Source organism: Epinephelus lanceolatus, chromosome 23 (assembly GCF_041903045.1).
Source record: "Epinephelus lanceolatus isolate andai-2023 chromosome 23, ASM4190304v1, whole genome shotgun sequence".
Lineage (NCBI taxonomy): Eukaryota > Metazoa > Chordata > Actinopteri > Perciformes > Serranidae > Epinephelus > Epinephelus lanceolatus.
Window position 1 is genome coordinate 26,214,744 of NC_135756.1, and position 15,491 is coordinate 26,230,234.

At 43.0% G+C, this 15,491-nt stretch overlaps 1 protein-coding gene across 10 annotated transcripts in view; it reads left to right on the forward strand.

Moving 5' to 3' along the window:
* foxp2 (forkhead box P2) overlaps nucleotides 1–15,491 on the forward strand; it is a 117,876-nt gene that overhangs the window by 88,809 nt on the left and 13,576 nt on the right. For 7 of the 10 annotated variants that reach the window (XM_033614567.2, XM_078164932.1, XM_033614571.2 and 4 more), the window contains 5 exons: nucleotides 6,857–6,944; nucleotides 8,728–8,811; nucleotides 13,382–13,592; nucleotides 14,574–14,677; nucleotides 14,845–14,946. In XM_033614567.2, the coding sequence (XP_033470458.1) occupies nucleotides 6,857–6,944; nucleotides 8,728–8,811; nucleotides 13,382–13,592; nucleotides 14,574–14,677; nucleotides 14,845–14,946 (589 nt within the window). The remainder of the gene's footprint in view (nucleotides 1–6,856; nucleotides 6,945–8,727; nucleotides 8,812–13,381; nucleotides 13,593–14,573; nucleotides 14,678–14,844; nucleotides 14,947–15,491) is intronic. The other 3 variants (XM_033614572.2, XM_078164933.1, XM_033614575.2) reach the window with 1 other exon arrangement.

Consider the following 15,491-nt stretch of genomic DNA (forward strand, 5'->3'; position numbering starts at 1 on the left):
CTTTCAAAGAGCGCATTTTGACCTCCCAGACAGCCAGTTGACAGGGTTCAGCTCTGGCAGCCCAGGATTCAAACCAACTCTGATCCATAACAAATCTCCTTCCTGGCGTGGAAGGGCCTGATAGGTTTGTGAAAAAGCGTCAAAAAGCTAATGGCAACTCGCACGGCCGCACACTTACCTCCACAACAAAGGCCCCCATTCACTGTTGTCATGGTGCAGGCGCCAGAGCGAATTAACTCTTCATGCTCCATCAACAATTTAGTTAATTAGCTCATTTGTAATTGGCCGGCTTTGTTGCCAGGATGTTAGTGGGGGGACATCAAAGGAAGAAGGTGTTTGCAGCACTGCCGATTACAGGTTATCACATTGCCACTCACTGAGAGCCTCTCTCTCTCCCTCTCTCACTCTCACTATCACTCTTTCCCTGGCTCCCTGCTCTCACACAGAGAAGAAAAGAAAGGGAAAGCTTTAATTTGAATATTCTAATTAGATTTGTAATTAACTGTGAAATAACGATCTGGCGAGTGTTTTTCACGGGCTGTAAATGTCCATGTGAATTCGCATAAACTATTGAAATCAGGACATTGTTCCAGCGTATTTTCCAAATTATGCATTTCTCTACAGTAGAGACTGTAATAAGTTGCAGAAAGCTAAAAAATGTACTGATACAAGAAACGAGTCCACCCATGGGGGAGCCGCTGTAGGATTTAGGTCAGGCTTTTCTTTGCTAATTCTACAGCAGCTTGTGAATTAAAGCTAAAAGGTGTATCTGTGGAATGAAATGACTCTAATAAAAATAGTGTTTACCAGTCTTTGAAAGACGCAGCCAGACATGACATTAAGCTGCATTTTCACACTCTATCAACGCATACAATACACTCAAAGGAGCCATAATTGACGGCGATGGATTTAAATGAATCAGAGGTGAATATGTGTTCCAACTATTGCCTGACAAGTGTGTTTGCTTATCCCCTGTGGAAAATGTGCCACATACATGTCAATGTCAATATCAGTTTTCTACAGAGGACACAGCACATCCAAAGGCATCATGTAGTATAATTCTGAAAGCCACGCTTATGGAAAGCCAGTTTGCTGTGTGCGACGCCTTGTCCAAGCTGGACTACATGTGCACAAGTCCAGGTGGAAGAGTTTGCCTTGCAGCTTGGGAACAAATGTGTGTGTGAGAAGGCAAGCGTGTGTCAGATTAGCAGGTTTCCTGATATCTTGTCCTGTCACCTCAGTACACTTACTTAAAGAAGACATCAGTCTATCCCTCTGCACTACACGCTCGCTTCACACGCAAACAAAACCTAAGTCTGTGTGCTCTAAGGATACTGTGTCTAGGTAGCTTAGCTGAGTTATTTAGGCGAGGGGCAGAGATGCACCGCATAAAGCGATGTGCCTGTGAATCCGGTAAGCTGGTAAGCCAATGCAAAAGGATGCATGGTTGTAAAGACAAACTGAGAGAGCGAGAAAGACAGGCGGAGAGAAAACAGGTAGATTTCAAACTTTAAAGCGAGAGCACAGGTTGGCAGACGGTATTTGTAAGAACACTTGCCAGAACATTGGCTGCTACAAAACAGAACAGTGTCTTGGTTCAGCTCCCCCCCTCGTCCTAACCCCCCAACACACACACACACACACACACACACACACACACACACACACCGACACACACATCCCTGCAAGTCAGAGGCTGGCTCTATACTGTAACCCAGCCAGCACATAAAAACAGGCACCAACAAAGAAGGCAGACTCGTCATCAGAACAAAGATGGCTGCTCGGTGGCGTGCCTTGGAGCAGTGATTGTCGGTGTCAGAGGGAGTTCTTTAATGTTTCCGGAGATGCCAGTCGGCTACACACACACACACACACACACACACACACTGCGCGCACGTACACACACACACGCAGGCACAGTTTAAACGGGGTTACATAAAGCGGGTGTCAGATTTAGATGACAGTTTAGATGTTGGTAGTTGGGAGTGGGTTACGTGTGCGGGGAGGTGGGGTAGGAGGGGGGTTTGGGGGTGGGGGGGGTACCCAAGTCAAGCTGGCGTCTCGTAGCTCGCTGTAGGAGCTCAGCTCAGCGGCGGTGACACGTTTAGTCATCTATTGTTTTGTTGCATGAAGAAACTTGTCAAGATCAGCATTTAATAGCTCTTCAGTGCGCTTTTAAGTGTTCTCACCTGGAAAAGGTAGCCGCGAGGTGGCTGGCACCCTGAATTAGCTCTCTGAAGTTCAAAATGAAATAATATTGCTTGGGAATGTTTCTTGAGTGGTGGGTGTTGGGGCTTGTGTGTGTGTGTATTTGTGTTAGTTACATGAAAAAGAGAGACAGTGAAACATAAATGCTATTAGTGCATATGCTGCAGCTATTTTTGTGGGGAGCCTTTATGGTAGACATGAAAAATAGACAGTGCAATTAATGCTTTAACATTTCACCACTTCATATGAATCATTTGCATACTTGTTCAAAGCCATGCCTGTACAAAACCTCCTACTTACTTTGTGCAGTTCTTGTATAGACCACTTCAGTTATTGATTTAAAGGGATATTATGGATTTTTTGAAGTGGGATTGTATGAAGTGCTTATCCATAATCAGTTTGTTATCCGTAGTAAATGTCAGCTAGCACAGCCCCCAGTTTGGAGAAGCAGGCAGGAGTACCACCACATAAGCTAAGCAATGTACTTCTGGGGGTAGGGGTCAGCAACAAAATATATTTTAGCCACCTAAAAAAAGTCCACCGAAAAACATCAATATCACTTTAAATGTACGCTATATTAAGAGTATTTTTACCACTTCACCTTTCCATCAGACAGCCTGTTTCGACGGGGAAGCCATTAGCAGCTTCAGTTCCCCATTTATGCTCTCATCAAAGCTGCCAGACTCCATTGAGAAAAAATGTTATTTTAGCTCACTGAACACAGGAGCTGCTGGTCCACCGCTGCTTTGATCAGTTAGTTAGTTTGTGTTATAGTGTGACTTTGGTGAACCCGAACTGACCCTTGAAAATGCTTGAGTCACAGAGCAATACATACAAAGTCACTGAATGAGGCAGTGGTAGACCAGCAGCTCCTGTGTTCAGCAATGTTAAATTGCTGTTTTTCTCAATGGAGTTTGGCTTTCAAGAGAGCGATATAACAGCTTTGATTTCCAGACGGAAATTATTGTTTGACATTAAGGTAAAGCAGTGAAAACGCTCTCAATACAGCGTACACTCAAACTGATATTGATTTTTTTTAGGTGGGCCTTTTTAGGTGGCTAAAAAATATTTTGTTGCTGACTCGTCCGCAGAATTAGATTGCTTAGCTTCCATATCGGACTCCAGCCTGCTTCTCTAAACTGGGGGCGTGCCAAGTGACATCTACTGTATGTAATTTACTTTCTATGGATAAGTACCTCATACAGCCCCACTTCAAAAAATCTGAACTATCCCTTTAAATCATTCCTGATTTCAAGCTTTAAAGAAGAACAAACAAACATGATTATATTATATCCAGTGTGATGTTTCTTCTCATGTCTCGTCCCCCCAACTTTGCCCTTTCACCTCAAATATCAATATCCTCCCACCTCGATAAGATACAGTCTTATCTACACATAAACAGATACTTGCTCACACACACACACACACACACACTTAACTCTTCCACTCTCTGTCACCCATCTGCTCTCCTTATTACTGGCAGGAAGGCAGGCTCCATGTTAAAATGGCAAGCTCAGCCGCCAACGTGAACGCTGGTGTCTGTAACCCACTGCTAATTAAACCCACAAGGCAGCAGCCAAGTGTCTTCGTCTCTATATAATGTACACACACACATACACACACTGTGGAGGCAGGCAGGCCCCTGGCCCCTGGATAGCTGAGCTCCCCTCTACCCCTCCACATGTCTGCTGCAGTGTGACAAGACCTTTAAAACGGAGGGCATTACTTATGCACCACCACCATGGGGAGAGTGTGTGTGTGCGTGTGTGTGTTTGCATGCTTGTGTATATGCACTTGTTTATGCATTCCACTAGGTGCTTTCTTTGTATATGTGTGTGTACATTAGTCTGACTTAATTTAATATTGGTGTGTGTTTGTGTGTCACGTGCACATTAGTGGGCCTAACTTGCCGCTCTCTGCTGGGCCTATGTAGCCCCTGATAATACACACACACAATTAGCAGAAGTGTATCATCCATATATGCTGGCTTGAGTAGATTTATTATTGGGCCCTTAGTGGACGTTGATGGCCTATACATATTCATATACACAGCTGTGGGGCAAAACCTTTGAGATGTTTTGTTAGGGAGAGGAGAGAAACGGCAGCATCCAATAAACAAAAAAAGAAATCTTTATCAACGTCTGTGTCTCACCTCTCCCTCCCCCCTCACCCTCTCCTTATCCCTCCCTTTGTCTCTTTATTTGCTCTGATTTCTTCACGTTTGCCACATCTCTCAATCTCCATTTCCATGCTTTCTTCCCCTGATCTCGTATGGCCTTCATCACAAGAGTAATTCCCTCTTCAAGGCAGAAATCAATGCTCCTCTGAAATGAGGCATGAACAGTAAACATAAACAGGAGCCAGGCCTGACAGTGAGACATGTATCCTTCACGTCAACGTTTAAATGATTTCAGTTAAGATGAGTCACTCTGACTCTGTTTTTCTTTTACTATTGTTGTTCATTTTCACCTACAGGTCATTTAGATTTGTTTAGAATCACAACAACCAAAAGGCAGCAAGGATCAGAGCTACAGCGTAATGACAATTTTCTTATGAGTATAAAAGATAGAAATAATTTAAGAAAGAAGGGTTGGAGGGAGATAAAATAGGAGATGCTAGTAAGAGGGGTTTTTTGTAATTAAAGAAGAGGAGAGAGAGAGCCACAAAGTACTTTTTTGCCCACATCTCAGTAAATAAGGTGTTCTTTCATTATTGTTTTCAGTCTGCCCGTCTGTGTCCCCCATCCTCCTCCTCCTTTTTGTCTTTGTGTGGCATTATTAATGCACAGTAGGACATGCTGCCATTTGAATATTTCATAAATGCATGTAGTAATCTAGCTGTAATCACCTTGCTAACTGGCCAGTGGTAGAAGGCGTGTGTGTGTGTGTAGAGGAAGAGCAAGTCCTGTTGACAGGCCTTGGCACAAACACGCACAAACACACATTGACAAAATACAAGAAAAACAAGCTGCTTGTCGATGAGAGGCAAACTTAATAAAGATTTTTCCCCCCCTCTCTCTCGTTTTTTTTTTGTAATGAGGTATCTTCAGGGACAGCGAGCAGCCCGCTCTGTGCTTTTGAAGCAGCTGTAATTCATGACACACGCCATACATCAAGTGCATAAGATAGCATTATGGGCAGTGAAATGAAAAGGGTATTTGCAACATTAGTTCCCTCATCCTGCGAGGGACGTGATTAAATGATTAATGTAATGCCCCCTTTTTGCATGCGCATTCTGAAACAGCAATTAGGCACAGGGCTGGAGAAATCTACCAGTTCGTCCCTCCCCTCGCCGCCGCTGTCCCTCATCCATCCCACTCCCCACCCCTCCTTCCTCTAATGCTACCTCATTCTTGATTTATAATGAAAAAAAAAATATCCCGAGCATTAGACCTGAAATGGTTACAAAAGTATAAGCAGGGATGAGATGGAATGGTTTTTTAAATGCTCGCAGTGTAATTGAAAGGTACAGAGCTATTGTGATTACAAATGTTCTATTCAGCTTTTGATTGGCAGGCCAAGAGAAGCCGGCTCAATGAGTTCTTGTTTTGCACATTGCAGATAAACAAGAAGTGAGGGGTTTGGAAGAGAATAGAGGAATATGTGTTGGGGAGTGTGCATTTCTGTGTGTGTGTGTGTGCGTGTGTGTGTGTGTGTGTGTGTGTGTGTGTGTGCCAATCAGTGTTTGTGCAAGTTCATGATAATGTAAGCGAGTGTGTGTGTTCTTAGATAAAGCCAGAGACAGAGAGAGAGAGAGATATTTTGTACTCCCTCTAATGCACTGGAGGCAGCGCTGTAAATGATCATTGAAGGGTCTGCAAGCTAACCTATAATTACTGGAGATAAAGTGGCAGCTCTGGCATTTCATAAGCATGCCTCCTCAAAGCTTGCTTTGTGAGTTTGTCACCAATGATCATTTAGATAGAGGCTCATTACCCAGCATCACAACACTTTAGAAACCCCTTTTCGCCCCATATTTGTGTGCGTGCGTGTGTGTGTGTGTGTGTATCTGCATATGTGTGCTTTACCAGGAATAAAGGTCTATCTTAATGGCGAGACTCTTTTGTGTCCTACAGACGAAATCCAATCAAGACAAAAACCCTCATTGACTGTTATGGCTGTCTGGCTGCCTTTTTCTTCTAATGAGGCGAACACACCAGATACATTTAATATGTCTGCAGCGGGATAATGCACCTTCAGTTGAAGAGCTGCTTTTGTGTGTCAAATGTTGCCGGTGTTAAATTGTGTGTATTGTTTTCGGTAAACGAAGGAGACAAAGCCGTTCTGCTGGGCTAGCATCTTTTATTCTCTGCAGAAAGCAGCGCTCAGGGTGGCACTGAAGTTAGCCATCTAAACTGGCGCGGGCCTATTGTCATGTTAAACATGGCACCACACACCGTCATGTTACTTCTAATTACCTCATTTCAGAGCGGAACAATGGTGCCTAACAGTATCCTATAGATGATTGTCCCAGTATAGAAATATTATCATGAAAACAAAACAGTGGTGAAGTTGATACCGTAATTATCATCCTCCACAATTTTGATCATGGCGAAAATGAGGATTTCTGCTGTCTTTGACATGTCTCATAGTAGTAAAAGATGGTGAGTAACATCTCTCTCTGTCTGTCTGTGTCCTCCCACCTCCAGGCACTTAAACAGCGAACATGCCCTCGATGATCGGAGCACAGCCCAGTGTAGAGTCCAAATGCAAGTCGTACAGCAGCTGGAAATACAAGTAAGTTTCCTGTCAAGTAAGAAAGAGCGAAAACTCTCCTCGGTGTAGAGTTGGAACAAAAAGCCTCATATATTGTTACATTTTCACCATTGTCAACTTCTACCGTAACTCATTTCTCATTCAAGTTACTTAACATCCAGTCAAAACAAAAATTTTTTGAAAGTTACGTGAGTGAGAGAAAGGCCATACTGTGGTCCGCTTAATACTCCCAGACAAGCAGGACCTGCTGAATTCAACAAAGCCACTAAACAAAGGAATCCTCAGGCCTTACAACGAAAGCCATTATGGCTGTTTTAATTGAATTAAGCGTGTGCTTTATTTTCTCTGCTTTCTTTTTCTTTCTTTTTTTTTCTTCTTCCTCTTTTTCTTTCCAATTAATTGCGAGCGCATCTCTCCCGGTCTGCTGTGTTAATTAACTGCACTTTGCACCTGAAGAAAGCTCAAAAGGAGGGAACTATTTTCAGTAGGTGGAGCGTGACCTTATTAAGAAGTCATGCTGGCTAGATAATGAGAGCGCTGATTGAGCGACATTATTACTCAGCACTGCCGACAAGCGCCCATCTTCCTTTAGAAACAAATAGATACGTATGTTTTAAAGTAGGCTCGAACAAAGTGCCAGCTGGAAATCTTCAGTCTGCCAGTTGAAACCAGGTCAGCGTGCTCTGCACAGTGGCATCTTTTGGGTCAGGTGTAAAGTCATTGTTAATAAAATGAGATCAATGCTGTGACAATATTAGGAATATGATAGCAAAAGTGTACATCATAGTGTTCTCTCCCTTCGCCCTTGCTCTCTACCAGAATCTTAAGGCCTGCTTGAAGCCAAGCATTTCCTCCCGCCTAGTTATTTTCTGGTCTGATAAACAGTTTGTATCTAATTGTTAGGCATCTGGTCTTAAAAGTAAATAAATTCTGTTGGCATGTTTTAAAAACAGGATTTATGTTATTTATTTCATTTTCTGTGTTTTGTTTTTCATTGAAACACAAAGCTATTGAAGCTTGCTCTTTACAGTGTGACCAATTACAGTGGTGCACTTGTGTTGTCTGTCCTGTCTCTTCTCTTTTCTCCCTTTCTCTTTCACTCCCACCATCCCTCTCTTTCTCTTTTTTTTTTTCCACGGGAGCCGTCACTAGTAATGAGGCCCAGCTCTGTGTATGAGTGCACCTCTGTGTGTGTGCACGCCTACTTGCTTGTCTGTTTCCCTGTGTGTTTGCTTCATGTGTGTATATTAAGGGTGTGTGTGTGTTGGGGGGGTTGTTGAGGCTTTCACATGGTCCAGTCCCTGTCACTCCCTGTGAATTAGATTGATGATAGGCGATGGCTGGGGCCACTAACTGGACCAGGGAGGCGGGGCCGCCTGGCACCCTGTTTGGAAGACCCCTTCACCTCTCAGCAGCTGCTGGCTGCGCTCCATCCCCCTAACAGTGTCCACAGGACTTTGAGCAGACACTCAGGACCACCTAATTTATGGCCCAACTAGCTTGTTACTGTCAGAGTCTTGCTGACCTAAATTTTGCTATTGACAAAAAGATGAAATGCTATTTGTTTTGCCTGACCTGTCTGCACCCTCTCCTTCCCCCCAGCCGCTCTGATTCTCCTTACATCACTAGCAGAGCTTTTCCTCACCCGCTTCACATGAAACCTTTTTTTTATCTGTCTGTCTTCTCACTCTGCCACTCCAATCTCATGTCTCATATTCCTTATTCTCATCCCTTTGTCTCCTTTTTTTGCACTCCTCTCCTCTAATCTACTCTAATGTACTCTCTTCTTCTCCTCTCTTAACAGCTTTCTAAAGAACGTGAGCGTCTTCAGGCGATGATGGCCCACTTGCACATGCGGCCCTCGGAACCCAAGTCATCTCCCAAACCAGTGAGTGCATATTGCTCCTGCTACCGTAAACAGGCCCCCCACACAGAAAATGAAACAGTTTAACCAGCCGGCAGTTGTGCCGAGTGAGTGACAGAAGATGAAAGGGGGGAATGGGATTTGTAATACCGAGTTATATCTGCTCCTTATCAGGTATTGTGCGGCGTGAGAGGACAATAGAGTTTGGAAGTGTATTAGACGGCAGAGCGGCAGAGTCCTTGGCTAAAATGCAGGGTCATTTCTTTGTGATAGATATAATAGCCAAAACAACCTGTTGGCTGCTGATGACTGTTTGGCTCAGTGGCCGCAGCAGCACTCCAACATGGAATGAGAGGGGAGAAGATATGTCATTTTAACAACAAACACCTGAAAATTACAGCTGAGTGGTGAAGATGGTGTGATGTTGACATAAATACCCGCAGGGCTGCTGAAATTGGTCACAGAAAAAAAATATATAAAACCCAAAATTGTGAAAGGGGTCATAGAAGACGGAAAATGATGTCATTCTGCGTTTTTCTTTCTGTCGCCTTTTACTTTTTGATTGATTATAAATGCATTTCTCCCAACCCAGCATTTCAATTTCATATTACGATGATACATTTTTGCAAACATTATTTCTTCCCAGTTTTGGACGTTTTGAAATATTTGAGAGCAAAATATTGTTAGTGTGTTCCTGCTGCTTAGTAAGTGCCTACTTTCAATAGAATAATTTTCCTCATCACCTCTCATCATAGAATGTAGATAATCACAAGATAGCATAATTATCCCATAATTCCATCAGGAATCAAACTCCCTTTTTATTATTCAATCTCTCTCTCTCTCTTTCCTTCTCTCTCTCTGTAGCTTTTTTTTTTTTAATCTTCAAAACTCCAGCAGCTTGGTTCCATCTTGTCCAATAAAGAATTTGCAGCCTATAATCCATGCCTGAATATGAATGAATGATGCTAATGAAGTATTGCATTACATAAAGCACACATGAAAGAGCAGCTAATTGCATTTGATGGTGGGGGCAATTCAGACGGAATTCTTAAACGAACAGTTAAGTCCTCAGTTTTCAGGCTCCCCCGTTTTTTGTTGTTTTTTTTTTTTGTAAGGGGAGATAAGATAAAGATTCTGTGCAGGCAACAAACATGCATGTGTGTGTAGATTGATGGATGGATTTCAAATGGCAGCCTGGATTTACACTCAGTAGAATCACAGGAGCAGGATAGAAGCAGCCAAGACATTTGATAAATATGAATAGTCCATGTTAGCCTATCAGGGCTGGAAGTAAGTCCTATTTTTTCATTAGCGAAGCCCACGAAAGAACCAGTGCCAGACGAATACAAGACACCGGTGCACTGTCTCCAATATGACCCCATTTATTCTCTGAATTGCACTTCATTAAATGCTACCTTTTGGCCATGTCATGGATGGATGAGAATCAAAGTTAGCAAGGCTGCAAGTTCTGAATAATAAGATCTCTCTCTCTCTCTTTCTCTCTTTCTCCCTCTTGCTCTCAACCTTGGGTGTGTATTCAGATGAGCGAGGGGTGACAAAGTGCTCACTCCTCCATCCGTTTGACTGTAATCAATTCTATTTTGAAAAAAAAAAACGGGATTGCACGCCTGCAAACATGTCACGCTTGTTGCTGTGTCTTGTAGGTGAAGAGGCGGCAAAAAAGGACAGGAAATTATGTTTTAACATTATAAATATACATGCCCATACACACACATGAAAGGCATTTATTTTGAATTTAGTTTGCATATTTTTTGGTGTTTCCTGCCGTACAGTGTGAGTGTGTTGAGGGAAAGGCTGGTGGTATTTCACAGCTCAGTGTCTGGTTTGGGTGCAGGATGTAGCAGGATGCAGGGAATTAACACATTACACAAACACAGTTAAGAAGAAAACCACTTTGAGTTAATTTGTACATGACATACTTCCATGAAATGAATTAATAATAGTGGTCAAGTGTGTGTATGTGTTATGGGTTGTCCTTCATAAGGCTTTAGGTAGATGATGTATGAATTGACTGTGTGGTATCAATCAGTCCCACTGATATCGACATGTATATACTTTCTACAACCCCCCCCCAACTCTCATCCTCAATCTCTGCACTCAGCAGAGGCCTGTACAGTACATGCAGCCAGCCCTTGTCCCAGCCCATCACTGTAGCAGCTCATTACAGCTAAGTGGGCATATAATTATCATCTGAAAACCCCTACATCCACCGGAGTCTCTCAAACTTGACATTTTATCGTATTTATCAACACACACCACAAATGACTGCCGATACCTTCTCCTCAGCCCTCGCCCCTCCATCTCTCAGCGCCTTCGGCCCCACATTCCCTCCCTTCTTTCAAGTCGGTTTTAATTCAAACTCTCGCACCGAATGCATTCCACTTGTAGACTCACAATTAAGGCAATTTGGTTTGAATATGTAACGATGTCATTACCATTCCAACTAAATTAGCGCAGAGACTAAAAGGTCAGTTAGGAATTTTCCAGTCGGTTAGAGCCTCTCACATGAGATTTGGGAAGCAAACGCAAAAGTGGTGGAGAAGCCGGACGATTAGCGAGCACAGTTGGCATTCGTGCCAGAGATGACGAGCACTCTCTGGTCCCTAATGTTGAAGGAGTGGAGGAGACAAAGACAGAGTGAATGCGAGTGTGTCTGGAGTCAGCATAACTGTACACGCAGGGTTTTTTCTACTTGTCTTCTCAGCCTTAGGGAAAGAACAGAACTTTTACCACTTGTTATACAAGGAGGAATCATCTGCAGCTGTAATAGTGACTTCCAGTTGTTTTGTTGATGATGTTTTATCAGTTTGATCAGTATTACTCTACTATGAATAAGCAGTTAACTGTTTATCACTCTCCGCTGCACATTTACTGGTTCCACTTAAAGTAGAAGGACTCATGGCTGAAGTGGAGTTAGGGTTTGGCGATATGATGGTATATACTGTGTGATGACTGAAATGTGTCCACCGGTAGAGATTGGGCAAAAGTGTTTCCACCACAGGCGCTTTATTAGGGGTGGACTACGTAGCAAACCAGGGTTGCATTCTTGCCTGATTTTGCAAATGCTGCTGCCTCACAAGGTAACTTATCTGGGCAGACATGTTCTCAGGAACCTTAAAGGAATACTCCACCTGCAAAATAATCATTTGTTCATCAGTTACTCACCATGTTACCTTAAATTTGTGAAGAAAACATTGTTTTTCACGCATGCCTCCATGGTGAACGAAGAATCCAAAAAAGGTTAATATTCTTCATGAATTGACGTCATTGGGGACTGCATTTAACGACAGCAAAACTACATCAAAACATCCATTTACAAACCTTTACACAACTTGTGCAGTATAATACAAGTCTCATTTGTACAGCTGCATGCTCAGTTCTTCTGAACACATGCGTTTTGCCAAAACGTTATGGACGTTTATGTGCGTATGAGCTCCGCTTGAGCAGACTTTAAATGCATACATGTGCCCAGGGACACTATTCGGCTGTGCAGGAGACTGTTTGTAGTGATGTGTACTGCAGGAGTTGTGTAAGTGTTTGTAAATGGATGATTTGATATAGTTTGGCTGTCATTAAAAGCTGCCCCCATTTACTTCAGTTCATGAAGATTGTACGCCTTTTTGGATTCCCCGTCACTGTGGAGGCACGCAAGAGAAACAAAGTTTTCTTCACAAATTCAAGGTAACACAGGACGAGTAATTAATATACAGATGGTCATGTTGCGGGTGTAGCATTCCTTTAAAGCTCCCATTTTGAAATAATTTTAGTTTCACTGTTTTCAGGCTGAATTGTTGTCTCACATAGGGCAGTTTTTTGTTTGTATGGAAGTTGCAAACAAAAGAAGAAAATAATCAAATGCGATGAAGTAGAGCATGGTTATTTTAAACCATTTCTTCAGTGAATTCACAGAACAATAACTGTATTGTGATATATTTACCGTTACTGTGATGTAAAACTACCAATACAAATAATAATAATGGAAGATTTGGGCCATTTCGCCCACTCTTACTTGGAGTTGCTGCCAGTATCTTTTATAAGCCCACAATACAAAGTTCAGTCCACCCTTTCAAAGTGGAAGATAATGTCATGAGTTGGGTTGGGGTTCTGGACCAGGGTCAGATAACCTCTGTATCCCAGTTCAGACCGACAGCAAACAAGGTTTTACCAGCTCATTGCCTCAGTGTGAAAGGATTATGGGTTGTTGTAGTGGGGGAGATAGAGAAGGAGGGAGGCAGGAAGGGAGGGAGGGAGTGATAAATAGAGAGATAAAGAGAGATGGGGCCGGGATAACACGGAGGCTGATCGTTGGATAATCTTGAACAGCGTGCTCTAATTAGAATTCTTATGATACAATTTGGTGGTTGTAATTAGTGGAGATGGGCTGGCTCCTCTCCACGAGCCTTGTTAGTGGAAACACAGCTGTGTTAGAGAGGAGGAGAGCAGACACTCGGCTCTGTCAGAGAAACCACAAAATAATGCCTTCCTCTCTCCCTCCCTCCCTCCCTCCCTCCCTGCTACTCGTATCTGTCTCTTTCCCCGCTCTCCACCCACAATCTGTCTTCCTCCGCCCCAGCTCAACTTGGTGTCCAGCGTCACCATGTCGAAGAACTTGCCCTCGGCATCACCCCCCAACTTACCTCAGACCCCCACCACGCCCACAGCACCTATCACACCCATGGCCGCCATGCCCCAGGTGCCGTCAGTACTGGGAGGAGCGAACGTGCCCAGCATGGGAGCCATGCGCAGACGCCACTCGGACAAATACTCAATGCCTCTGTCGTCAGGTAGGACCAACTACTCAGCACTGCACATGACACAGACACACACATGTTGGGTCAGCAGCACAGCTCATCTTCAAGCAGATCTCTTCACAACATGACAGTGTTTATTGTGAGGAAATTCACCTCCTAAATTGAGTGCTGCACACATACACTGATAAATAAAGACATTAAGCTATTAGATTTTAATGTAGCTTACAGTCTGGTCTGTTTTTGAATCATGCCTTGGATTAAAATTCAACTCAAAATTTGTTGACTTAACACAGATTTCTCCCTTTAAAACTGAATTTCCATTCATATTTAATGACACTATATTGTTGTAATTTCAAATTACATGTGATGCCTCAGCCCTGAACACTGCACTATTAATAGTACTCAACTCATAATGGTATTCTGGTACTTTTTTTAACACACACAGACACACACACACACACGTGAACACTGACAGAAACACACGCACACAACCACAGAGGCTTGTTGGTCTTACCAATGTGAGACGTCTGGTGGGTTTATAAAAGCAAGCCTGTGTTTAATCACTCTATATGTAAATAGACAAGAACTTCCTCTGTGCATAAATATTACATGAATGTTAATTAAGTTCAAATAATGGTGAAAAAATACAATATTTATTACATTAAGACATTCCATGTGTTAAGCTTTGCATTTTAAACGGTCCGTCTTTGATGTTTATATTTACTCTCTCTGTGTTTAGTGTGAAGACACATAAATTATTCAACTTCACCCTAACTAACTACACGGATCTCATTTTATGGATGTATTAGTGTTTAAGATCTCTCACGAGAGAGATTAATTAAAAATGCATTTTGTTAGACATAGAAAATGCTGATTTGATGTGCCCCCTCTAACCCCCCACCCCTATCCTCTTTGTCCCCCCCCCCCTCCCCTCTTTCTCTCCCCCCTTTTAATTTGATGAAACCTTGAGTAAATTCAATACCTAAAGGAATAAAAATTTACCAATTATTTCAGGTGGTGACACAGTATTTATTTTTCCAGAGATTGCCCCAAACTACGAGTTTTATAAGAACGCAGATGTCAGACCGCCATTTACTTATGCAACCCTCATAAGACAGGTGAGTGGGAAATAAATTAACTTTGCCTGATTAGATTAAAATTAATTGCTGCATGAATCATGGCAGCTCTCACAATCCGTTGGTGTGTGTGTGTATGTGTGTGTGTGTGTGTGTGTCAGTTATGTGGTCTCGTTAGTAAACCATTATTTGATGTCATCTCATTTCAGGCTATCATGGACTCTGCCGACATGCAGTTAACGCTTAATGAAATCTACAGCTGGTTCACACGCACGTTCGCCTACTTCAGACGCAATGCTGCAACTTGGAAGGTAACCTTGATGAACCTTCGGCCCCCGCGCAACCCTCCACCTCCACTTGCACCTCGCTGCGCCCTTTCACTCCTCTTACAGTAAAGACTACTCCTTCCTCTAGCTGGAGTCAGAAACCTTTAGAAAGCATATATTTACCCAGCAGTGAGTGATTCACACTCCTCTCCCCTTCTTTCTAACCTTCCTCTTGAATAGAGCCCATTCTTCCCTTTTATTTATTTTTTCCGCCATTCCGCCTTTTCTGTTTGGAAATGACAGCCGAAGGAATTATTCTGCCTCAGATATCGTTTTCTAATTTGGTGCAATTAATAGCGGAGGCTTGGCGCGGAGAGGAGAGGGCTGTGATGCACTAATTATACAGCAGCCACTCCATCATCAGCACCTTTTGTTAAGAGAGACACCCCACCTCCTACTCCTGAAACCACCTTCTCTCGCATATCATTGGTTAATTAGGACGAAAGATGGCTGTTTGCCTGTTAACCAGCTCTCAGCTGTTTGAAGGGGGGGCAGGCCAGAGATGCACGCTCGCAGGCGCTCCCATGTAC